This window comes from Ambystoma mexicanum, chromosome 3p (assembly GCF_040938575.1).
Source record: "Ambystoma mexicanum isolate Mex_15411 chromosome 3p, UKY_AmexF1_1, whole genome shotgun sequence".
Classification (NCBI taxonomy): Eukaryota; Metazoa; Chordata; class Amphibia; order Caudata; family Ambystomatidae; genus Ambystoma; species Ambystoma mexicanum.
In genome coordinates, this window is record NC_090925.1 from 1,041,637,771 (window position 1) to 1,041,663,085 (window position 25,315).

At 43.1% G+C, this 25,315-nt stretch overlaps 1 protein-coding gene across 2 annotated transcripts in view; it reads left to right on the forward strand.

Annotated features, from left to right (window-relative positions):
* The window catches only part of LOC138581218 (bactericidal permeability-increasing protein-like), a 624,704-nt gene that overhangs the window by 375,032 nt on the left and 224,357 nt on the right, over positions 1-25,315 (forward strand). For both annotated transcript variants that reach the window (XM_069652399.1, XM_069652398.1), the window contains exons 11-12: positions 3,689-3,756; positions 7,044-7,086. In XM_069652399.1, the coding sequence (XP_069508500.1) occupies positions 3,689-3,756; positions 7,044-7,086 (111 nt within the window). The remainder of the gene's footprint in view (positions 1-3,688; positions 3,757-7,043; positions 7,087-25,315) is intronic.

A 25,315-nucleotide genomic window follows, 5' to 3' on the forward strand; every position in this document is an offset into this window, starting at 1 on the left:
CTCCCTACCGCTTGCTTTCAGAACTAAATCTTCTTTACAAATCCTTCAGGAAACCGCTTAAGATGTGGCTTTCCAACGGAGACTACTCCTCCATCTGCCATGACACTTCACTAACTCCTTTATTCTGCCACAACGCCCTGAAGTTGCAACTTGACATTTCATTGATACTTGCTACCTTCATTGCAAAAAAGTGTGGGAGTCTCTCTATAGAGAACGAAAATGAGCCAAATACCCTGTTGTATGGAATTCCTTCCACTCAGGAGGATCTACAACCACATTTTATCTCACTGTACCCATCAAAGAGGAGAAATAGCCATTTAAATATCAGTCCTTGTCCCACGCACTGGGGCAGTCCAGCAGCCAAATGCTAGCAATTCTCCTCTGAGCAAGAGTACCATCAGCAACCAGAGAGACGTGTTTTGGCCTTGTTGGGCCTCCTCAATGAGGTGAAGCTGAGCCTTTCTAAGGTCCAGTAACCAAGGGATGAAACCGCACGTTTTACAAAATTGAAAAGGAGTGTAGGAGCCCCTCTACTGAGAACGGACATGCCTCAAATACCCTGTTCTATGGAATGTCTTCCACTCCGGAGGGTCTGCAACAATGTTTTAGCTAACTGCACCCTTCACAGAGGAGAAATATACATTTGCATATCAGTCTTTGTGCCACCCACAAGGCAATGCTAGACAATTCTCCTCTTAACAAGAGTACCATCACCAACCCCAGAAATGTGTTTCAGCCTTGTTGGGTCCCCTCAATGAGGTGAAGCTGAGCCTCTCTAAGGCATAGTGAGCAAGGGGTCCACATCTGGATTACTGGCTACTTAGGCTGAAACCCCAAGTTTTACAAATTTGAAAAAGAGTGAGGAAGCCCTCTACTGAGAAGGAACATGGGTCAAATACCCTGTTGTATGACATTTCTTCCACTCAGGAGGGTCCACAACAACGTTTTAGCTCACTGCACCCTTCAAAGAGGAGAAATGTCCATTTGCATGTCAGTCTTCGCATCCACAAGGGCAGTCCAGCACCAAAATGCCAGGCAATTCTCCTCTGAACAAGAGTTCCACCAGCAACCCCAGACACGCGTTTTGGGCACAAGATCATCTATTCTTTGTGTTTCACTTCCGAATTAAACCATATGGACGAGTGCTCTGAGTGGATAGTCTCAAATCTGACACTTTGATCCAACTGTCCATCAAGAATTCTGTCAATGGCGATTTTTCATTCCTTTGTAGACCTTTTGTCATCGTTAAGGCTTTAGGTTTGAGAGGTGTGATCATATTTGCTTCCACCTGGGTCCATTCTTCAGGTCAGTCCTCAAGCAAAGGTACCAGGTATCTCACTGTAAACGCAAGGTGGTATAGTGAACAATTGGGAACATTCATTTCGCCGCTAACACAAGGGAGTTGTAATTTCCATAATTTCAAGCGCTGTGGTTTTTTCGGTCCCATAAAAAAAATGTGTATCAGTCTGTTAATGTCGTCAGTATCGTTCATCCTGCCTTTTCCTGTGGGTTTCATGGCATTAACCATGGCCCACAACGAAAGACTTTGGCTCTATTGAAGGTATGCTGGAGATGACGCTCAAACCCCTGACAAACTGTCTGACGGAAGTTGCCTCCTGGAAGAAGGCTAATTGTGTAAAGATGAATCCGGTCAACTTTTTGTGGGCTCAGCATGCTTGATTGCAGTTGTTGAAACTGGGTATTTTCATCTCTCAACTGTCAGGTGTGTGTTTGTTTTTCTGATGGAATGCATTCTGGAATCATTGGCCTATACACATGTCTCAAAGTGTGAAATGTGCTACTGTGATTGCAATGCTGCTTGCCTAACACAAAGCTACTGATGGCGAAGAATCCTGCTTCTCTGTTGGTGCAATATGTTTCATTCTTCTAGCAAGCTTACCCCACTTTGATCTTATTACACTGGTTTCATGTAGCCTTCAGTGTGAGGTAAACGTTGGACACGTTGGCCTTTTTTTTTTTTTAGCTTTATACAGAGCGAGACAGATTTATCTACAGTCACAAACATTCTCAGTGCAAGAGAGAATGACTACAACAACCGTTTTTTCTTGGATGAAAATGTCCTACGTGTTATTTCTCTGGGCCTCATTCCGAGTACGGCGCTAACCAATAGCGCTATTAACGCCTTGGTTGACGCCGTACCCGGACCGGCAGCGCCTTGGTGGTTGGCGGAATTACCGCCCCATTCCAAGGTTGGCGGGGCGGTAATTCCCCAATCCCCATTTACCCTTCCCCATTCCCATTCTTGCCCCATAGGGCATAATGGGAGTGGGGAAGGCGTCAATTACGCCACTGTAAATTACGGTGGCGTAATTAACATCAAGGTCCCTTAGCGCCATGGTATTTAACGCCTGCTAAAAGCAGGTGTTAAAAGCACCATGGCGCTAAGGGAACTCGGAGTATGGCGGTAAGGGATTACCGCCACCGCTCTCGTTAGCGGTGGCCGCTATCCCTTACCGCCATACTCGGAATGAGGCCCTCTGTCATGTTAAGGCATGACGCATCCAAAAACATCACACGTACCAGTCAGAACAAGGGTAGTGCAGCTCGATCTCCTTTAGTGTAAACAGGAAGCTAGCTTCACCGGCTGGAGGATGGAGCATGTTCCTTCAGGCAAGGATAAACATGGGACCTCACGATATTTTGGCAGTTACGCATGAACCTTTAGCATGCATTCTGTGCATCTTCCCACTTGATGGTGATCAGTGCAGGTTGTTATTCCCTCGCTGATTTGTTTTTAACACTTTAACTGCAGTATCAATCGCAAGCATAGCACATTTTTCACCTTGTCCCATTCTCATTGAAAACCAAGAGCTCTGGGGACACGGCCGTACATGGTGGCTTTCCCTTTCATACCGAGCCTGATGAAAATACCAGCCCTAGAGCGATATTTACCTCCGGAAGAAGCTGTGACAAAACAGCAAGCCGTGGGTTGGGGTTGATCTTACATAAAGGATGTAAACAAATAAAATATAAGCGCATTATAAACAATTGCACGGCCACTGAACGGGTGAACTCTAGCTGCTACAACCGTTCTCTATATACAAACCTATCAATAGTCACCTTGGTAAATACCTAATAGGACTCACGAATGGCACACACGCTTGCCCTTTTTTAAAAGTCACCTGTGTTTAGGTGCTTTCAGACATGGCTGACAGATCCACTGTATTATTTCCTGGTGGTGGCAAAACGTGCATTGGGATATTGGCGATTGATACAAACGTGTTTCTGCCTTCTTTAGCCAGACATTAATTTACTTAACAGAAGTGCTGGTGTTGAAGATGTGCTTGCATTTACAACCTAAAAAAAATAAAAATAAATATATATATATATATATATATATATATATATATATATATATATATATATTGGAATTTTAAAACATCATTACATTTAAGGGAATTCTGGCCATATGTTTCTTAATTATGAAGACTCTTAACATTCAAATCATACTGTGACTGTTAACCAATTATATTTTAATTGTTAAAGCTTTGTTACTGACTCACACTTAGGTGTATGTATTTTTAGAATTTGTTATAATGCTATTTGTGTTTCTTGAAAGCTGTCTTCGTTAATTGTCTTTAGATAATACATGCATGAGTTTTTCAATGTCCTAATTTGCCAAATTGGAAGGTTTGTTGGTCATTGTACTATTTTGTGTCTGTTTCAGACAACCACCCTATCAGCCAAGGTTGCTGTGAGTGCAAATCGGATCACCGGTAGCCTCATACTTAGCAGGTAAGATGGTGAATTATGTAACTAGATGCAGGATCTTATGAAAGTGGTGTGAATATTGAGGCAGGTTCTTCAAGGACAGCAGCTAAACATTCTATGACTGTGAATGGTGCACATGTGGTTTAGTAGAGGCCTGTAACATTTAGTGAATTTGCAAGGAAACGCCATTTTTAGTGGTCATATTCTTAGTCCAGACAATTGAATGGTCTTTATGGATGGTGGGCACTGAAAGTGCTCGCTTCCAGAGAGCCTTCGGGTAAGAATATGGTCGTGCAAGTTCATATTTTTATGCTGATTGTGTTGTCTTTCAGTGGCAGGTTTATGCTGAGATATTGTACAGCAGTTTAATATATTCACGTCACATTTGTTTTTCTTAATACTTATATTTGCACATTATCTGGTGTTTATGGGAATTTAGTTGATTTTCTGTGTGTCATGGGAAGATTATCATCCATGGCGGTCATCAGAAAATGGTGTCCCAAAACAATACCGTTCACAGGGACTGTTTTGAATTTGTTGAAAAGTGCCTTTTGAGGATCCCATTTATGCAAGTGTTGTAGCTTTACATTAAGCTTGGACGTTTAGCAGAAAGGTAACCTGTACCAGATATCAATTTCCATATTAAAGCCTTCAGGTGTTGGCAGTGAACAGGACAATCCCCTATGATCATCAAGTTTAGAAAAAAGCAAAGCTGATTTGAGAGGCTGGTAGGTGTCGGCAAAGGATTTATTATCATTATCACAATACATTGTTGGACAATTGCCATTGCCCTAGTCTAAGTTACTGTAAACCTCAGCCGTTCCCCAGTGAAGAGAGAGTCGGGATACTCGGACCACCCACCCCTCCCATCAAGTTCATGACAAGACGGAAGGCCAGAAAACACTTAAATCATCCATTCTATTTCGGATTAATTTCAAATGCACCCATGATCGACAAATGCACAGAGAGATACCCTTTCAGCCATCCATACAGACCAGGTGTGGTGCAAATATAGCCATGTGTGAGTGAAGAGGTGCAGGCCATGGTCAGAGACACCTATATGGACAGCCTGCACTAAGCACCAAGCAGCCACGATTGGCGTCATTAGAGACACTACGACATAGTAGCATTAGACATGAAGAAAATGTGCAATCCGCACTGGGTGGCAAAAACTCACACTCGAATACATGAATCAATGAGCATACCGTTCTATAGTTAGAGGACAGATACATGTACATACTGTCATTGCTTTTATTATTTTTGCCATTAGCCAAATGCAGCAACGCAGAAACCGCAAGGCACAAGAGATCCTGAGCAAAGCTTGCAGATGCTTAAGCACAAATAACTCTATGGAACTGCAGGAGCACCTATAGGACCTGACAGAGCCAAGTGTGACCAACCTATGGAGAATATAGTCTAACGTGGACAATGTAGAAACCACATTTTAAGGTTTAGGAAAATTACAGCAGGCCTCAAATCATTGAGCAGGAGACGAGCTGAGCCGATTCAGGCTGTACATAGAGAAAGATGCGTGACACGCGGCCCAAAGCCAAGGACAAGAGATATGGAGACATTCCAATTCTCAGACAACAAGGGGACCAGCTGCAGAGAAATTGAATAAATCCTCTTAATTCTGAGCTGCAGAGCTCAATTTTACGGTTTCTAAACACGTGATGCAGCTGAAGCAGACAATGGGCAGAGATCCGTGGTGAGAAAGGAGAGCCGATCGCAGGCAGTCAGACACCGACTGCAACAAGCATGCAATAAGTGTTGTGACGAGTGGAATATGGTCTCATAGGCAAAGGTGGGGTACATAAGCTACAATACAGACACATAATCATTCACATCACTCTAACAGCAAAGGTGGTAACCCTAAAGGTCTAAGCACAGATTAGTGTAGTGATTAAAGACCAGACACACTGGGCCTCATTACACGGATGGCGGTAAGGATTTACCGGTACCGGTAAAATACCGGTTCCGGTAAATCCTTACCGCCTTACTACGAGGTCCCTTTGCGGGTTGGGGGATTTAACGCCTGCTTTTTGCAGGCGTTAAAAACCAACCCGCAAAGGGACCCAGGGAGCTAATTACGGTACCACAATTTGCGGTACCGTAATTAGCGCCTTCCCCATTCCCATTGAGCCCTATGGGGCAAAAATGGGAATGGGGAAGGGCAATGGTGGAAGGGGGAATTACCGCCCCGCCAACCTTGGAATGGGGTGGTAATTCCCCTTTCCGGTAAGGCGGTGGCGGTATTTTACCGGCATGAACCATGGCGCTAATAGCGCCATGGTTCTCCGCCATCCGTGTAATGAGGCCCACTGTCCTCTGAAGGCTTTGTAAATGTAAACCCTACCCACTATTCTGATATAAATTCATAACTCTAAACTATTCTTTGGTTTCCAGTCACAGCTTAGTCACTCTAAACTCCACACCACTGTCCCAGAAAACATTTCTAAATCTAAAATCCACCTACTTTACAGGTTCAGAGTAATAGCTCTTAACTCTACCGACCTGTTATAGATGAGTAACTCAAAACACCCACCACCCCACCATGTAATCGCAGATTAATAGCTGCAAACTCCACACTGGCCTTAAACCGATTACTAAACCTAATCTCCACATACTGTACCACTACACATCAGAAACAATAAAGCGAAAGCTGCTGTCTTTGCACAGGTCAGTAATTGAACTCCACCTACGGTGCTAAACTCCACCACCCATGAACCTTAAGTATTGGTTCTGTGGGATGATTCTGAAAGCATTGACAGTGTAGAAAGACTTTGAAATAATGAACTCCTCACATTCTGCATCTACTTTCCTTATCACATACTCCACACAAATAAATCTCAAATGTACATTGAAATAGGAGATTTTCCACAGTGTGGTTTTGTTGCAAGGTGCTAAGGTTGCAGTGTGGGGATGTGAAGCAAGCTGGAAGCATGTCAGACTACTTGTGCTGTTTTTCCGGGGTCTAGCAGGTTTGGTTTAGGGGAATTGGCTTCTACTATGCCAATCACTTATTGTTATATTGACTTACCTATGGCTAGACTCTACATTACCTGTGGGAATAGCCAATGGTTATTTATTTCTTGAGATAGAATGGCCATTAGCAAAATGCCATGCTTGAAAAATGATTTCCGGCTGTGCGCTGTTTTTGAAAGAGACTGTAAACTTTGAACATGTTGCGCAATGGTCGGGCCTTCAGTCGCACTCTCCTCTTGTCTGTCCGCTGACCCAGCATGCCAAGTGTAGAACAACTATGTAGTTTGTGCGTGAAACCTATGCAAGTTCCTTTCTTTTTCTTGCAGGTTAGAGTTAAGCCTGAAGCACTCTGATGTTGGCCCATTTTCGGTGAGTTTTCTTAAAAGCTTGGCAGGGAATAACGTTTGAAAATCCACGTATGTATGATATGGACTATTGATGAGCAATCAAGCATTCAGCTCAAACCCAACCTCAGCAGTAGAACGCATCCTGGGGCAATTTAAATACATTTTCACAGAAAGATTATTAACACGGATTTGAACTAGCACATGTTCAAATAAATGCTTTGAGGAAAGAAAGGAAACAATAACAATTACAGGACGGTTAGAGTAATTTCCAAATATATTATCAAACACATTAAACTATTACTGATCTTTCAAAATATATTCTTTGAATGTATTACTAAAAAAATATTTAAAAGCGTATGTTTTTCATAAATTACAAAGTAATACATTATGCATTTTTGGTTAAAGACGTAATTTCTTTAAAAACACCAAATCCTTCTAGCAACTGCTTTTGGGTTTTGGCCAGAGATAGCTTTACCTATTGCCAGGTCTGCAGTATGTACAGGGTCTCCAGTATTAGGGCCTCATTACAACTCAGGCGGTAAGGGGTTTACGGCGCCGTAAACAGCACCGACCCTTACCGCCTGAGTACGAGGTCCCTTAGCGCCATGGCGGATTTAACACCTGCTTTTAGCAGGTGTTAAAATCCATGGCGCTAAGGGACCATGGAGTTAATTACGCCACCGTAATTTACGGTGGCGTAATTAACGCCTTCCCCACTCCCATTATGCCCTATGGTGCAAAAATGGGAATGGGGAAGGGTAAATGGGGATTGGGGACTTACCGCCCCGCCAAACTCGGAATGGGGCGGTAAATCCGCCCACCACCATGGCATAAACGTAGTTTACGCCATGGTGGTAAAGTCACGGCCCAGGCGGTAACTTACCTCCTGGGTCGTAATGAGGCCCTTAATCGACTGTTCCATGATGCAGAGTGTGTTCATAATGTTGAAAGCTTGGTTACAGTGTCAGGAATTCTGTTAAATCTAGTGCAACTGTATGAGCTGGAGAGCCAGTTGTCAAATGTTGCTTTTAGGAGCTCCTTTTGTTTGCAAGACACTTGGCACGTTGATATACTTTCTCACTTGTGTGCTGCTTTCGAGTGCTGTTAAACGCTATACAACAAGGCTCACGATCCTTAACATTCAACTTGCTGTGACGCCAAGTCTGCCTTTCATTCAGCCCTTGAATCTATTGCAAAGCAGTATTTCCACAGGCACAGTCTAGGAAAGGAAAGACTTGACTGACAATGTTATCATTTACTTGATAGTGTCAGGTTTGTGATAATGTTTCAATTACTTGTGTGTTTTCAATTGTTGTGACAACTTTGAGCTGCAGCATGTTATGGTAATAGCAAATTGATCTTTCCATTATATAATTGGGGAACATTTTCGGTTACAAAATGGTATTTTGCAAGTTAGCTGCTAGGGGTAAGATTGCATCTTGTTGCCTCATTGAATCTTGATTAAAGCAGCATTTTAGTGGCCACCCGCCATGATACATTATAGCGACTGCATCAATGCATTATATTATCTGGGAACTGTACTGTACTTTCTGCTGTAATGTATGGATACATTAGAGTGAATTTTATTTTTTATTTTGCATTTTTAAAGCGCTCACACAGCCCGGAGGCATCGAGGCGCTGTTACAGGAATCTGTCTCTTAGTTGCATATTTATAACACACTTAATACTCAGAGGTTTCTAAGCGCGGACCCGGGGATTGAACCTGTGCTGCTTCATGTCGTCTTGTTTCCAAGGCGAGCACGTTGCCGCTGAGCTATCCTCCCGGGGAAATGAATCACAGCCTCACATTATTGCAGAAAACATTTCCGGTGTGTTTTTCCCTTACGTTCAACAACGTGGAGCTGTAATATAATAACGTATTACAGTGAATACAACCTTGACTTAAAGACAAGGAACACATATCTGCTCACAGATTAGTGTTTTTGCAAAATGTGTAATCGTGTTCATGAAGTTCTACAAAGCTGCTTCAGTGGTGTGAGGTATAGATGCATCATGCATTATCTTTGTTAAATCAGCCTGTGATATTTGTCAGTGTATTGTACTAAACAAGTTTTTCCAAAGCAGAACAATATGGTGTGTGTTCCTATCGGGAGGATAGCTCAGGGGCAACGTGCTCGCATTAGCAGCAAGATGACAGGGAACACAGATTCGATCCCGGGGTTCGCGCGTTATAAGTGACCAATTATATTATATATGGCACCATTTCTAAAACATAATGGGCCTCATTACGACCCAGGCGGTAAGGGGTTTACGGCAGCGTAAACAGCGCCGACCCTTACCGCCTGAGTACGAGGTCCCTTAGCGCCATGGAGGTTGTAACACCTGCTTTTAGCAGGTGTTAAAGTCCATGGCGCTAAGGGACCATGGAGTTAATTACGCCACCGTAATTTACGGTGGCGTAATTAACGCCTTCCCCACTCCCATTATGCCCTATGGGGCAAAAATGGGAATGGGGAAGGGTAAATGGGGATTGGGGACTTACCGCCCCGCCGACCTCGGAATGGGGCGGAAAGTCCGCCTACCACCATGGCGTAAACGTAGTTTACGCCATGGTGGTAAAGTCACGGCCCAGGCGGTAACTTACCGCCTGGGTCGTAATGAGGCCCAATGTCAAAGTTAGGGTGACCATTTATTGTCTCACACCGCTGTTCATACACCCAACTCTCTCCACTCATCTTTTGGCAATGTATACTGTGTTCACGCGTGACATGATTAACAGGAAGAATGAAGCAATTTATAATCCAAACAGGACAGCACAGATGTGCACATGATACCCGGCTGATTTTTGAGAGCATTCATTGTGGGTGCTGTCCAGCAAAATTAAGAAAAAACACATATGACTGTGGCACAAACATGTAGGTTGGCAATCTCGGTTACATGGTGACGTGATAGCATTTGGAATTATCTTCAGCTACAAATATACTATCACATTAATTGCCTACTGACAAAGCAAATACGCCTTTCTGTAGAACTGTAGGGCGGTAAACCATGCTTGTCCAGTGATCAGCTTATAACCCACAGTTTCCTCTACACTTTCAAATCCAAACTCTTGCCAATGCTTGTTTAGTTTGTATGAGTCCTTTCTATAAGGCTTTAAAAGATATGCTTCTACTGCACCTTGTGCCGGGGTCCCCTTTTGTCTCCAGCCCACAGGAGCTTGTGCCAGGGTGCCCTTTTTTCTTCAGTTCACATGATCTTGTGCTGGGTGCCTTTTTGTCTCCAGCTAACAGGACCCCCACAGAAGCTTGGGCCGGCGGTCCCCTTTTGTTTTAAGCTCACAGGAGCTTGCCCTGGGTGCCATTTTGTGTACAGCCCACGGGAGCTTGTACTGGGTGCCATTTTGTCTTCAACTCACAGCAGCTTGTGTCGGGTGGCCATTTTGTCTTCAGTTCACAGCAGCTTGTGCTGGGGTGCCTTTTTGTCTCCAGCACACAGGAGCCCACAGAAGCTTGTGCCGGGTGGCCATTTTCTACCCTGCTCACAGAAGCTTGTGCAGGGATGCTTTTTTGTCTCCAACCCATAGAAGCTTGTGCTCTTGTGTCTCCAGCCCTCTCTAAATTCTAACTCTTCCCATTACCTTCCTAGTTTTTTTTCTTTTTAGCAATACACCCCACCCACATAATTCAGCAGTCAGGGTAACCTTGAGACCCTTTGGTCCTCAACTCCTACTTCTCCTGGAAACATCCTTCTTATGGATCATGATATGTTCGTTTGTGAATTCCACACCTCAATTCCAATGCCACCACTTTTCCATTTGGGGCCAGGATAATGTCCTTGCCTCTTCGGGGAACAGCTCTCAGGACACCCACCTTACTTCCATGACACCTTGCTCTCTTAATTAAGCTTGTCCTTTCACCACCTCACTCTCAGAAATGTCACGAAGAGCTCAGGCCATCGTAATACATTCCTCTTTACTTCGTGTTCAAAGAGACTTCCTTGCCCCTCCTCTGGAATCATTTGTACAGCAAAGGGTCGTTTAAGACTTCACGTATTCGCACTTCCCATTCCCCTTTATCTGCAGCCTTTCTCTACTGATTTTGATTAGAATGGAATATGTTTACAACTGTAACAATTTATTGTGACTATATTGAAACTAGGTGTATTTGATTAGAGATCACTATTTTTTCTGCATTGGCTGATTGCTTAAGCAACGACAACATATTATGGTTTCCTCATTTGGAGCAGCTGCCTTTTTCTTGGGTCCACATTTCTTTCCGCATGAACTGGTTTCCTAAATCGTCCCTTTTCTCATATCCACAGAGCATCCATGCGCTGTATGATTTTTGAAAGCAACCCATGAACACGTGTGGTGCGAGACTGGCTTACAGGCAATGCAGCACCATGCATCAGGTGGCCACAGCAGGGGATAAGACATGGATAGCCATGGGAGAGGAGGAACATTGGGAGGGTTGCTCCCATGTGGCCAAGTTAACATGTTTCTGGATTTCCAGGGAACTGTTAGAGCCCAGAGAGAAGTAGGAAAACATCTGCAGGGCTGATGAGAGGGGACCAATAGGCCCAGGTAGTCTTGGTACAGTCACGCCTATGTAAAAAAAAAAAACGCCTCGTCCCCTCACAGACCCGCAAGCTAGACTGCAGACTAAGGTTGGAACAGATAGGCCCAAAATATGTTTGATCCCTTTGCCACGTTTTTGTCTTTATTTCTGCATGTTTGCATATGTTCTTAAGATGTACTCCTTGTACTTACTTATGGTTTTATTAGAGGTACAGCCTTGATTGTCTAACATCCATGTTCCCTTGGGGGGAAGGATCGTATATTTATTTATTGCTTCAGCTTACCTAGCCCTAGAATGGACCAAATTGTACACCTTATTGTGTTCACTGTTGCACAGACTTGTGGACGCTGATTCTCGTCGTTTTCATGAAGTGCAGTGAGACACTTGGTCCTTGTCAGATGTACAGGGGATCAACAGACTCGGCCAGCTCTTGCATTTCATGGTGCCTCTGGGTGTCATCTTTGTTTACGCACCATCTTCTGTACTTTAAGCTTCTGTTCATATTTGCATCCATTGACATATAATAGTATGGTATAAAATGCACCTCTAATCGCTGCCAGCATGTAATCACGGCCCTGCCTATTTGAGTCGTTCAACATCTATGAAAATGTTGCTTGCTTGGTAGTGGCCCTGTAAGAATTGATACACAGCATTTTTGGGCATATAATTAAACAGGACACCTATATCTACATCTCCCAAAGAAGCTGCAGACTTGGTTCCCTATGTGTGATGACATAGGACATATCTCCCATATATGGGTCTATTCTTCTATAGGTGGGCTCATATTATTAGGGTTAGATAGCCTATTATTTTCTGCGAGGTTCAAGCTGAAGGTGGCCACCATGTGTTAACCAACAGTGCTTTTTATCGACCCTGTAACTGCCCAGGGTGCCCAGGGTGCAGAGCTAGATATACATCTTCACCAGCCTCTGCAGAGTGTGGTGTGAGTCCCCTTGGCGAAGTGCAGGAGCGGTTAGTGGCCCCATGGAACCACTACACTTGTGCCCATTCTGGTATAGAAGGTTTATGCTGTGGCAATATATTCCAGCAGGGCATACACAAATATGAGTTATCTAACAGTTGCATCTCATTCTCAACATGCCTGGCTTTCAAACGGTAAATTATTCAATACCTCCCCTTGGCAATCCAATTAGACTCGCCTTTCTGCACGGTCAACTCCAGACCAGGCCACTAAGGGCCTCATGCGGAACAGAGCTGCAGTTAATATTTGGCAGCTCGTTATGCTTGTTATGCTTTTCAAAATATACATTTTTAGTTTGACTATCCCTTTCCGCTAATATCTGGTTACCGCCACCTAGTGCCTATATACTCAGTCCATGCGTGGAGAAGGCATCTCTTGGCTCAGGCTTGGCAGTCCAGAATCAGCATTGTGGAATTTGATCTGTGGCACAACTCATGAATATGCCAAGACAATTAAGACACCAATGATATGATTGGTTATTTATAACGTGCTTAATACCCAGAGGTTTCTAGGCACGGACCCGGGGATGGAAACTGTATTGCTCTGTGTGGTCTTGCTTCCAAGGCAAGCACGTTGCCCCTGAGCTATCCTCCCGAGACAAAGTTCAAGGGTTGCCCAAGGACATTCTGACAATTCCAAATCTGTCTTGGAAACACATCCCAGTGAATACAGGACATTACATCATACCTTCCGCCTTCTCTCCAGAGCTATGGGCCAACTCTGTTGAACTATTGGACTAACATGAACCTGTGCTACCAAAATGTATTCTTCTTCTGCTGGATCAACCCTTACCCCACAACTTCCTTCTTTTGGAAAACAAAAATGTGGCTTTCCCATCCTCCAATCTTCCTCTGATTATTCTTTTTCGCCAGCAGACTAAGGTCTGGATTCCCAGGGTTGGGTCACAATACACAATCCTCAGACAAGCCTTGGCACTCTGAAACTACTTCGGTGGTGATTTGGTGTAGTACAAAAGCATGGGAAATAGCATCACCTTTGTGATGTAAAGATACACTTTTGATAATCCAGAATCTTTTGCTAAATATTTGTCACAAGCCTGGTCTAATACTTGATTTAACTCAAAATTCATTGTTAGTTTATGTCTGGAAAATAATTGTCACATTACTAACTTTAAAGTGAAATTACAACTACCGGATGACGTATGTGAATGATACATGATTGAGTATGACCATAAATAAACACAACGTGAAACGTTTACCAACTGAAACAAGATTTTGTGAGCAATAATCCCAAAACTAAAGCAGTATTAGTGCTATTTATTTCAAATAAATAACAGTGGTCCTGATCCACCTAACATTATTCGTCTTGTTGTCAGAAAAGTTGAAGAATTAAGTATGTATTTTTTGTAATATGCACAAGAACTGAGCAATTATTTGGTCATTGAGTCTGATTGATTGTGACTGTACTTTTAGACATGTTATTCCATGGTTTAAATTCTGTTAATTATTTCCACTGAATCCATTCACTGTGAATCAAGCTATGGACAGCAACTAAACTTCTGTGAAACTAATTCCAGGTGCCTATTGCTTTCAGTTGGTATTTAAAAAAAGCAGAATATCTCTTGATTTCTCCACTCGACCGACATAGTCCGATGAAGAACATGCTGTATTCTGCAAGTGGGTCGAAAATATGCCATTTGCTTCTTATCTATCCATTGTAACTGTGATGAATCCTAAGTATACCTCACTGAAACCCTGCCTAAAGTCTCCTTCCAGGTAGCCAGGGTAAGGCAGACCAGAGGCGTTGCCAAGGAGTGGCTGAGCGGGGCTATAGCCCCAGTCTTTTGGTTGTAGCCCTGGAGACGCTCAGTCCCGATATTAGCATAGCCCCAGATCTTTTCCAGACCTAGCAACACCCCTGAGGTAGACGCTTCCTGATCCCAACCCTGGAGTTGGTGTACTGAGGGAGGATCACCTGGGAGGTTGGTGAGGAGATTCCATTGGATGAGGCCAAGTATTTTTCCTCTGGTAGGAAGAATCTTCCGAAGATACCTATAGAGGTAATGGCTTATTGTTAGTTTAATGTCCCTAAACCTCATGTTAGATCTAGGGTTGTGGACCCTAAGGTTGTAAAACCTGAGCAAACTTTACCAAAAGAAAGAACGTTTTGGGTATTCCAAACTAAACACCTTACTCAATCAAAAGGGTATAATGTAAAGGCATATGGAAATGCTGTATTCAATAAACTATCATCCTCTATAACAGGTAATTCTCATAGCCCATATTTTAATAACTTTAAGGGAATTAAATCTACCCTGCAAGTAATTCAAATGTTGAAAAAACGAACTTTGTTGAAGGGCACTACAGGTCCCAGAATTCAAGAGGAGGAAGAGGGCTGCAGGGGCATGCAGATGTAACAGTCGGGTAATTAAGCCTAACAGCCATTGTAGTAGTCGGGCAATTGGGCCAAACAGCCCACACCTAAAGGAACCTGGGAGTCATAAAAGGCCCCCTCAGATGTAGGTAGAAGGAAGGAGTTGAAGGAGCTGGAATGTTAGCTGCAGTGCATGCTGAGGCGGTAGAGGCAGAAGGAAGGCACGAGGCTAGCATACCAAGCAGAAGAGGGAGAACAAGTGGGACGATGGAAATTGGAAACAGCAGATTTCCCCTGCGTGTTCTCAGAGTCCTGTCCTCCCAAACTCTGAGGTTCAGAGGCTCCGCAGTGGAAGACATGTAGGAGAAACAATTTTCCCCATATGAGCCTTAATACTGTGGTTGCCGAGCTGCTGGCATGACAGAGACTGAGGCAAGAAGCACTTGTCATGCCGAGGGTCTCGGGAGTAGAGAAGACGCCCAAAATGAGTGGCCGGACTGGAGACACCTGTTCAGGAGAAGGGTGTGGAAGAGCCAGAAGCTGTACAATTTGTAGTAGAAGTCGGGAAAGCAGTGCGAACCGAAGAGTGTTTCAGAAGCTGGTGAGTGAAGCACAGTGTTCTAAAACCTTGCACAAGCATTGCCGGTAACAGTAACCAGCTCCTTAGCCACTTGCGTAAGACTTGAAGCGAGTATAAGTCGATTGTTTTATTGAAAATCATGTGAACAGTGGAACTGCCCACACGTGTATTAACACAAATGCTTCTTACATGCGTAAGAAGCTAAGCACTATTAATACCCATTGCTCCATTATTCGAAGACTATTCCTGGTCAAAGAGTGTTTGCGTGTCCCTAATTAAGGAGATGCAAAGCTGATACCATTTCTGAACATTTAACTTTGACTCTACTAGAGTTATAGTCTTTATCGTGGGAAAATTACATTAAAGAATGATCGTGTGTTCCTGATTGTGATTCCCCAAGGTGGCCTGAACTCTATCCTTTTCTTCTATGGGAATACAATTACATACCCACATTTACAGCTTGAAGACAACATCAAAGAATGGTTATGTGTGCCTGATTGTAGTTTTTAACAAAAGACGTAACCTTATACTTTTTTATAAAAATGACATACCTTACATTAAATGATTGACAAAGAGAATGTGCATTGCCTAAGTCAAGAGGTAGCCCATACTAATTGTGAAGCTGACCTTTTCTCAGAGTTATGCAATCCAGCAAAACTGTGTAGTTGGTGACAGTTAATTGGCCCAATCCAACAATATACGATTATTACCTGAGGCGAAGAGAGTGGCATCAAGGCTTCTGGGTAATTGTTGGACTGCAAGCTGGCAGAAAGGTGCAGCTAAAGTTGGGGAAGGGGAATTGGCTTCTTGTGAAGAACAATTTTGAAGCAGACTCAACCTGTAATGCCCAAGTCTGTGGAGACCAGAAATAAGTGGTTCTTGAAGGCAAACCCAGGTTGTCATTTGGACAGTTACACAAGAGAGCCAAAGATGCTGCCCCTTTGAAGAAAGCAAAATGAAGGAAGAGTGCCTTGCCTACCTGAGAAGGTTGAAGTACTGGAAAGCCTATTTAGCCAGAGGCAGTCTAAAAGTCATTGAAGTTGTGACAGTAGTCCAAAATATTAAAACTCAAGAGGTATATCTGGTTAACAGTAGATGCTACATTGAAGTTGTTGAAGTCAAGGTGACATACTGTGGGACAAAGGTGGCTGTTCTTATGGTAAAACAAGTAGAAATATAGTTGTTGAAGCAGAAGCAGCAGCAGTAAGAAGTCATCCTGACAAATATACTATTTTGAAAGTTGAAACTATAATTCAAAGAATTCTAACTGTTAACCAAGGACTGTGTATCATTGTTAGTTTATGGCCTTTAGGAGCGTGCATATGGAATGGATGGGATTAAACCAGAGTAATTCTGAGTCCAAATAACGAAACGAACTCAGGAAGATGGCAAAGTACTGTTTTATTAACAATTATCAAAAACAGGGCTGTTACAACGAACATCAACGGACGTATGCTCAGTCAATCAAGGATCTCCATAAAAAATGCATTCTTATAGTGATAATGCATCAGAGTGATCTTCTACTACATGGCAATAGTGAGAACACTGATCCAGGGTCGGGATTGGTTAAGGGAATATCTAGATATACAATTGTATAGGACCTAGGAATGTTACTGGCTGTCTAATATCAGGTAGACAACCTATGCCTACCTCGTAAAACATATAATTTCACGTTTCTCATTGGCCCTACAAACTAGAAGTCCTTTGTTATATGGACTAATATAATTGGTTGGCACGCTTGTGTCATGGCTGGAACATTCGCTTCATTTAGCAGCACGTAAACCCAGACCCAGGTGCAAGGAGATAGGGCATGAGACTACTTCACCATCCAATAAGCCCAGCATCTCCCATTGCCCATGCCTTCTAACATTAAATTGTCTTTTGTACTTGGTTTTGCAGAGTATCCCTGTATTTGAGAATGCACAGGAGTGAAGGCACTCGCTATCGTGTCTGGAAGTCCAAGTTCAAGCTCTATTTCCATCCTTGGCTCACGTGACAGGAGACCATGATTTGGTCCACTTTGCAGCTTTTAAATGTTCTAATTGAATTAAAGCTTGGCATCCTTTGTGCTCTTTCTTTCACCTTAACTTGAGAAGGTTCATTCTCCACACATTCGTTCTTCTTTCGAATAGATAGTTGACCTTGCATCTTGAATCTTGACTCCAGGTCAGGCAGCTTCGCCATGCAGCTCCATGAGCTTTATTATTTTTTGCTGTGACAGTTTTTCTATTACCGCTTCATGGGTTCTGGCTTACTTAATTCATGATACCACTGTCCAGTGTACAAGGGTGGCTTCACCTGCATTCTATTCACTACTCATAGCTAGGTTCTATGATGACTTAATCTACCTTGCATTTCAGCATCTGTATACGCGTTGAACTGCTGTTTTCTGCAACATATTATTTACTTCATAGTCTTTTTCTAGTCTACGTCGATAGTTCTTTTGAACTCTTGCGTCATTGTTTGTTAGTTAGCACTCACATTTTCTCATATTTTGAGACAATGTGCACGCTTCTTTATGATGTCATCAGTTCACCCATTTAGGTTCTTTTTATATTCCTTCTGGGTTTTCCTCCTGTAGGTTATCATAACGTCGAGGGTACATTCGGTAGGGTTGTCTCAACGGGTATCTTCTTTCAAACACTCACTGCGGTATTGGTATTGTGGCTGGTGTTAGCATGGCACGATTTCATGTCTGTAATACAGAGGAGGTAGGATGGCGGGATCACCTGCAGATGTACACGGCTGCCCCTCTGCAATTGACAGTGTGGATATTGCATATTCTTTTGAACTGTGGCAAATCTTCCTGTGGTATTGACAAAGCACCATGGCCAGGATTAACATTGGGGCTATTTTGCTTAAAGTTGTAAGTGGATAACTTCACCCCAAAAGAGATTTGTTACCATTTGTTTTGGTGCAGTGGCGGTAAATCCTGGGGAAGGGAAAGCACCTAGGACAATATAAGGTCATTTAGGAAATGTGCATATTGTTCAGGTTATGTTGAATTGCCATGGCATATTTTGAAAGATCCTCAAACAGTTATCCACCTTGCATTACTGACCCTTCACAGTAACCCATTGATCAACACATTTCCTGTACAAATTAAGATAGCTTATGATCATGCATTGCACCATTACTGAATACATCTTGATATTGGTGTAATTAGATTGTTGAGTTATTTCATTAATTGTATGAGGGAGGGTGTGTCCTCATATCCACAAGTATATTGGTCCACATTACTGCAGCATAGCAGGTGATGGCTTGCTTTGTCATTTTCTACTTTTTCCTCTGTTGTTCTTCATTCTGCCAATATCTTGGGGTATTGCGTTTCATTGTTCTTCAGTGATGAACAGTTTTTAAGCCCGGTTATAGGTTATCTTGGTTGTCGCCCCCTTATGTATCGGGGGGGGGGGGAGCTTTCTAGAAGGTGATTCAGGTTTTCAGCAGAAGAAAGTGTATTTCTTGGCAGATGCGTGTGATATAACATTTCCTTGCCCTATGGTAAGAGATTAGCCAAATGTTCTGAAGTTTGAGGATGGGAGGAAAAACATTTTCCTCCTCGGAAGGGAGAGCTGGTTTCAAGCTGTCTGTGCTTTCTTGCAGAAGTGCACCTTAAAAGGGAGGTCAGCACTGATGATACATCAAATATTTATTTTGCACTGGGGATGATATGTGGAGTGCATCCATTAACCTTTATTTCCGTCGGCCAGTTTTGTACATATGTGCACTTGGTGAAGATTCTAAATAGGGCAAGTTCTGCTTTAAGTAGCTCTTCACATCCTAGCCTTTATGAGGAATACAGTCTTTCAGCCAATCATCATCATCGAAACATCTCACCTTTACGTAAATACCTATACAATCAGCATATTGGTTGACTATAAGTACACATAGTGGTTCTATGTAGAAGCTGCTACTAAACCTTTTAACTGATGGGGAGAAAAAGAAGCAATAAATAGTGCAAGCAAGTGCAGTAAGCAAGCCCTAACCACACCACAATGGCAAGTAATGCTCTAATTTGTAGAACACGCCAAGCATCACACATATGCCTTTGGGTGGCACACAGGCACACTAACACAGACACACTATACATGTTTTTCTTACCTAGAAATAAGTCTACTCTTCAACTTTCAAATAAATTGTATAGGATGTACAAAGCAGGGAAATCTAAAGGGTATATATTTGAAAATGTACTGACTATCCTTTTGAAACTAACATTGAACGTCAGCACTGGGACTGTTATTTTTATGCATCGCCTTCATGGTTGGTCTCTTTGGCGCAGATGGCGCCGCGTACTGGGATTGCATGTGCTTCCCTCCAAAATGGCACCCGTTCAGCCGTGTAGCGGTCCAGTTCTCCCGATCAGAGTGGATTGTGTCCCCTCCCCGGCCCCCAGATCCAGTACTTCTGATGCCTTCTTCTGGTATTCAGTGCGTTGTTACTGCTGTTGCAGCCACGCTTCGTGAGTTTTCGCTTAAATGCAGATCCCTACATTGCAGCTTTAGCGTTCCACTATTCTTGCTCTTCTGATCTATAACTCTTTTTCTTCCCTCTATTTAGGGAATCCTCTCGCGCTGTCAGCCTGGTCATTCGTGTCTCCTGAAAGCCGCTTCCCACTTCTAAAGAACTCTCTGTCCCCTACTCAGTAGGTATCCTGAGATACATTGCCTGTCTACTATCACATACCCTCACAGGCATAACGCCACTCTTTCCTTACAGTCAGTTATGAACGTTAAGGACCGGAGACAGCACACTATCCTGAGACTCCTTCACTACGCAGATCCTAAAGGCTCCAGCTAAAGGGCACCGCTCTTACATTCGGAGACATACATCAACAAACACCGCCGTCAGGTCTTAACCATATTCTTTCCTTACCGGTTATCAGCACACTGAGCAGGGGTTCGGATCAGGAGGGACATCCTGCTACAAATCGGATGCAAGCTTACCAGGCTCTCTAGCCACCAAGCATTCCCTTCACGTCCACTCAACGCTCACAAGCATCACAGGGTTTGTTCCCCCGTGAGGGTTTCCCTGACGCTTTCACACTGGGTCAGGTTTGGCAGACACAGAGAGAGATGATATGTGAGCTCTTCATTCTTCAAGCTGTACCGAAGACCAGACCAGTGATTTCTTGTTCTGTTGCCTAAGGTTAAGTACTGGGGTATTTGAGCCTGTAATTCAGTGTGAATTGGCCATTATCAGAGATAAGTTATTTGAGTAGGCATCACCTTAATATTTGAGAAAAAGAATATAGTCACTTTGAATTTACTATTTAGGCAAATGTGCATCTATATTTTAGAGAGAGACAGATAGCAACATCATAACATGCACCTAATCAAAATTGTGCAGGACCCTTATACTAACGAGGTAAAAAATACATAATGGCTAACCAGTGTAAAAATGCCTTTTATTGCAGCAATATTTTGAAAACTGTTAGATTGTTTTTGCTCTATTTGTGATATCTCGTGGTATTTTTGTGGTATAGTGGTATTTTTGGTACTTTGTGGTATAGTGGTATTTTTGGTATAGTGGTGAGCCCAACTTCACAGTACTGCCTGATAATTGCTCTTTTACCAGAATCACAAACGGTAATCAAATATGAGACTTAGTACACTCTAAACAATGAACTCATCCCCTCCTGTGGTATCTTATCTACAAAACCACTTTATACCTTTTTGGCTTGCATCCCAGAATACATTTACCATGCAAATGAAACACGAACATTCATTCAGAGCCTCTCAGAGCAACACAATTTGCAATGACTAACTTTGCTTTTATATTTTTTACCACACTATCTATGTATGCCAACCCAATAAAGCTGAGCACAGAATAAGTACACGGAGGCTAATTCACCTTTTCAAATTTTTATTCTTTATTAGAAGTTAGAAATATCCAAGTTACACAGAATGGCATGTGCAGCCATGTTGTAATTCAAACATAAGTGAATCATTTCCTGCAGTTTTAAAAAACATTCTATTTGCAATAATGCCCAGAGTTCCGCCAACATTGGCCTTGAACTTCGCAACAAGAATTGGCAGAGCACAGGTTTCCATCACCTCTGAGTTGTATTGCAGCAAATTGTGGAGAAACATGAACACAGTTTTACATAAACATTTAAAATGTCATGGTGCAGCACCTAAAAATGAAATGACTTCCTCTCTCAGCACTATCTAACATCAAGCATTCACTTACGAGCATGCGCCGCAAATTGACTGAACTTACCAAATAAATCCTTAATCATGTGTGTGTCTTGAACTGCTTACAACCCCTATCTTGGAACAAAGTGATCATTTTCTAGCATGTGTTCTGGGCATTCTCAACATTGGCATCCATTAGATTCAGCCCCACACCCTGGAGTCACACAAATGAGTCTCACATCCTTGGCCCTAGTAAAAATTCAGACCTTTGCTAAAATGTGGATGATGAAATGTGGAGCTATCCTTGTTGAAATTCAGAATCATTTCCCTACAAAACATATTATTTACAACACGGTGTTTACTAAATTATTTCCTGTATAACATACTAAAGCAAGACTTTCTTAACATGCACACGTGGAGTCCACATAACTAAGAACTCATCAGCCATCCTGCACGCCTTACGCAAAATTGACAAATGCGCTGATAGCTCGTAGTCACTTGAAGAGGAGAGGTTTTACAAAAGGATAATTAGGAAGTGATAACTTCAAAGTAACTTATTTGTACATTGAAGCATTTCTTTGATGAGTTCCTTTTCCATACATGACACAGCCAATGCATGAAATGAGTCTTAAGTCATGATATTACTTAGAACTGCTTTAGTGGAAAAACATCACTAAGACTCTGACCTTGTCATTCAGATGGGTGATTATCTAAAAATGTAATCTCTAAAAGAAATCTTTAACATTTAACTATTAAAGAAACTAAATAAAGCAATGGCGGTGTTGGCATTCTGGAATTCAGTGTTCCCGTTGATGATTGATAGTGCAGTCTGCAGCTAGTGTTTATTTAGCCTGAGGCATGCGTTGGCAGTTTTACTTAGTGCTTCGGCAGGAAAAGATGTGTCATGTTGTTGAAGTTCATAGCTCTGTGGCCTTTGCCAGACGTCCTTTATACACAAAACATGTTGTCGTGTTGACAGTTTGTGTCAGTTATCTGGAAGTACGAAGCTTACTTCCTTAAGTAAATCTGTAGAAGTTAACTGAGGAATCATTTAAATGAAGAAAACAGTGAAATCGTTCAACTATTTTATCATCACATTAAGATAAAGAAAAGCCAGTGCTGACTGAGTTTCATTGGACACATCATCTGTCTCATCGGCTCGGATAGCTCTTGTTCGGTCCAGCATGCCGTTTCTGGTCAATTTTGTAGTGATCTTTAATGCAATTTTTGCAGTTTTCAAGTGTTCTTCCTCCACCCTGTCTACACTAGAAACAAAAAACGCAAGGCCTCTTACTACTTCTGGGTTTGATGAACTAAATCTTCAAGGAATCTCTCCGCCTCAACAGCTAGGCCATCACATCGCCTCTCGTGCCACCTTACTCGCTAGACGCCACCTGCCCCTCTCATCCCTCTCATCCCCGCCACCCAGTTCAGCTGTACCCCTCCTCTGTGCCCATCTGTAGCCCCCCGCTGTTTATTTGTCCTGTTGTTACCTATGAAAAGTGCTCTGTCATGTATCTGTATTGGTGTATACCTCTGTAAAGCACTCCGTTGCTTCTTGCAGCTAGGTACATGCTGAATAAATACAAGAATAATAATAACCCTTGTTCTTCATGGTTGGCAAGTAATGCCTGTTCAAAAACACCACACAATGCATTAAATAACTTTTGATAAAATGCAGCATTTATTTTTTACTTCCTCATTATGCATCATTACATCTGAATAACATCATTCCTCTTATTGCGTTGCTGTTTTTACACGACCAAACATGGCCAACATTAATGAGTTATCCAAATGTGATTTATAAGATGTATATATTTTCCTCATTTTCTCAGAGGCATGTTTTATGTCATCAGCCCTGTTTATCCAGTGTCCTTCACCACCATATAGCAAGCAGGGAAGGCAAAACAAACCATTTTTGGGGCCTCATTACAACTCAGGCGTTAAGGGTTAACGCCACCGTTAACCCTTAACGCCTGATTCTGATTTTGAATCCATGGCGCTAACCTGCCATGGTGCTAATTACGCCGCCGTAATTTACGGCGGCGTAATTAGCGCCTTCCCCACTCCCATTATGCCCTATGGGGCAAAAATGGGAATGGGGAAGGGAAAATGGGAAATGGGGATTTACCGCCCCACTCACCTTGGAATGGGGCTGTAAATCCGCCATCCACCATGGTGTAAACGGAGTTTACACCATGGTGGTAAAGTTGGTGCACTTAGCACCAAGGTTGTAATGAGGCCCTTGGTCTTGAAGCATAGGTACTGTTACAGGCAAAATGATTGATATGGATGGTCAGAGATAGAAGGACATGGCCTTGTGGAGGTGGAGCTGCAAGAGGATGGACACAGGTATACTTTGAATGATCTCCCACCCATTCCACATCCATAGCCATGATCATGCTTCTGTGTTGCTCTGATCCCTAGCCTGCACATTCCCCCTCAAACCATGCCCATTCCAGATTCTTTTCTTCAGGTGTACATCAGCTGCACCGCCCACAGGCTCATGCAAATAATCCAGCCCCTGGGAGGTGCAGATGATTGAAGGAAGACAAGGATCTGAGGGATCATACATTTCTCCTTCACACATGTTGTACGCAAAACCACGTAAGAGTCTGACAGACGGTAACCTTGTTAAGAGCCATGTGCACTCATTAGCGCTATAGTGATGTGGACTGAGGGGCAGTCCAGTGTTCGTGCATGCCCCTAGCATCATTCGGCCCACCTCTTATTGGCAGATGTGTACTGTTTGCTAGAGGGGCTGGTTGTGATCCCTCTTGTTGCTTGCCTAGTTTTGCTTGAACTTGCCATCCATTAGCTGCTGAAGAAGTGGTCGCTGAAGGCTATCCTTCAGAATTGTGCAGGTTACAAATGAAAATCTGTATTTCTTCCAACTAGGTCCACATATCCTCCACTGCCCACCCAAATTGATAGTGGGTGACTTACTCATCCCTGTTTCTTCCCCAGATGTATTGTAGACCTCTCACAGCCACAATTTCCACCCTCCTCATTGCTTGTTGTTAGCGCACTGCTCTCTTGTATCTCTGCTGTCCTTCCCCCTATGATTTATAAAGCACTCTGTTGCTTCCCGAAGATAGGTCTGCGTTCAATAAATACCCTAATAATATTACTGATAATAATATGTAACGACTAAAAGGTACACTTAAATTGTATGCAGTCCCTGTTATTAACGATCATGTCACAGTGAAAAAGGAGTGTTGCTTTCGCTGATATAGACAGGGGGCCTCATTGCAAATCCGGCGATAACCCACCGGTGGCTTGCCGCCGGACTGAAACACTGTTTCCGCAGCCTGATGTCCCAGTGACACCGGGACATTACAAGTCCCGGCGGCCCGAGATATCAGGCGGCAGAAAATGTTAGTCTCCATTCCCATGGAGTCTAGCAGGACTCAGGAATGGGGACTCAGAAGCACCGGCACCGTTGCTAACGGTGCTGGAGCTTCCGTGACAACTCTGGTTTCTGAGACCGTTGCACCCAGTAGGCCAGAACTGCTGGGCGCACAGGCCCAGGAAAGCAGAGTTGTAGTCTGCCGGTCCAGAAAGGAGGCTGGGAAGTTGCTACCGGCACCCTTATTTCCAGACTGCCATACTTGTAATGAGGCCCAGAGTTTGAAAATGGTGCAAAGACCTGACATTTTTCATTTAGAGTGTCAATCTCAGAC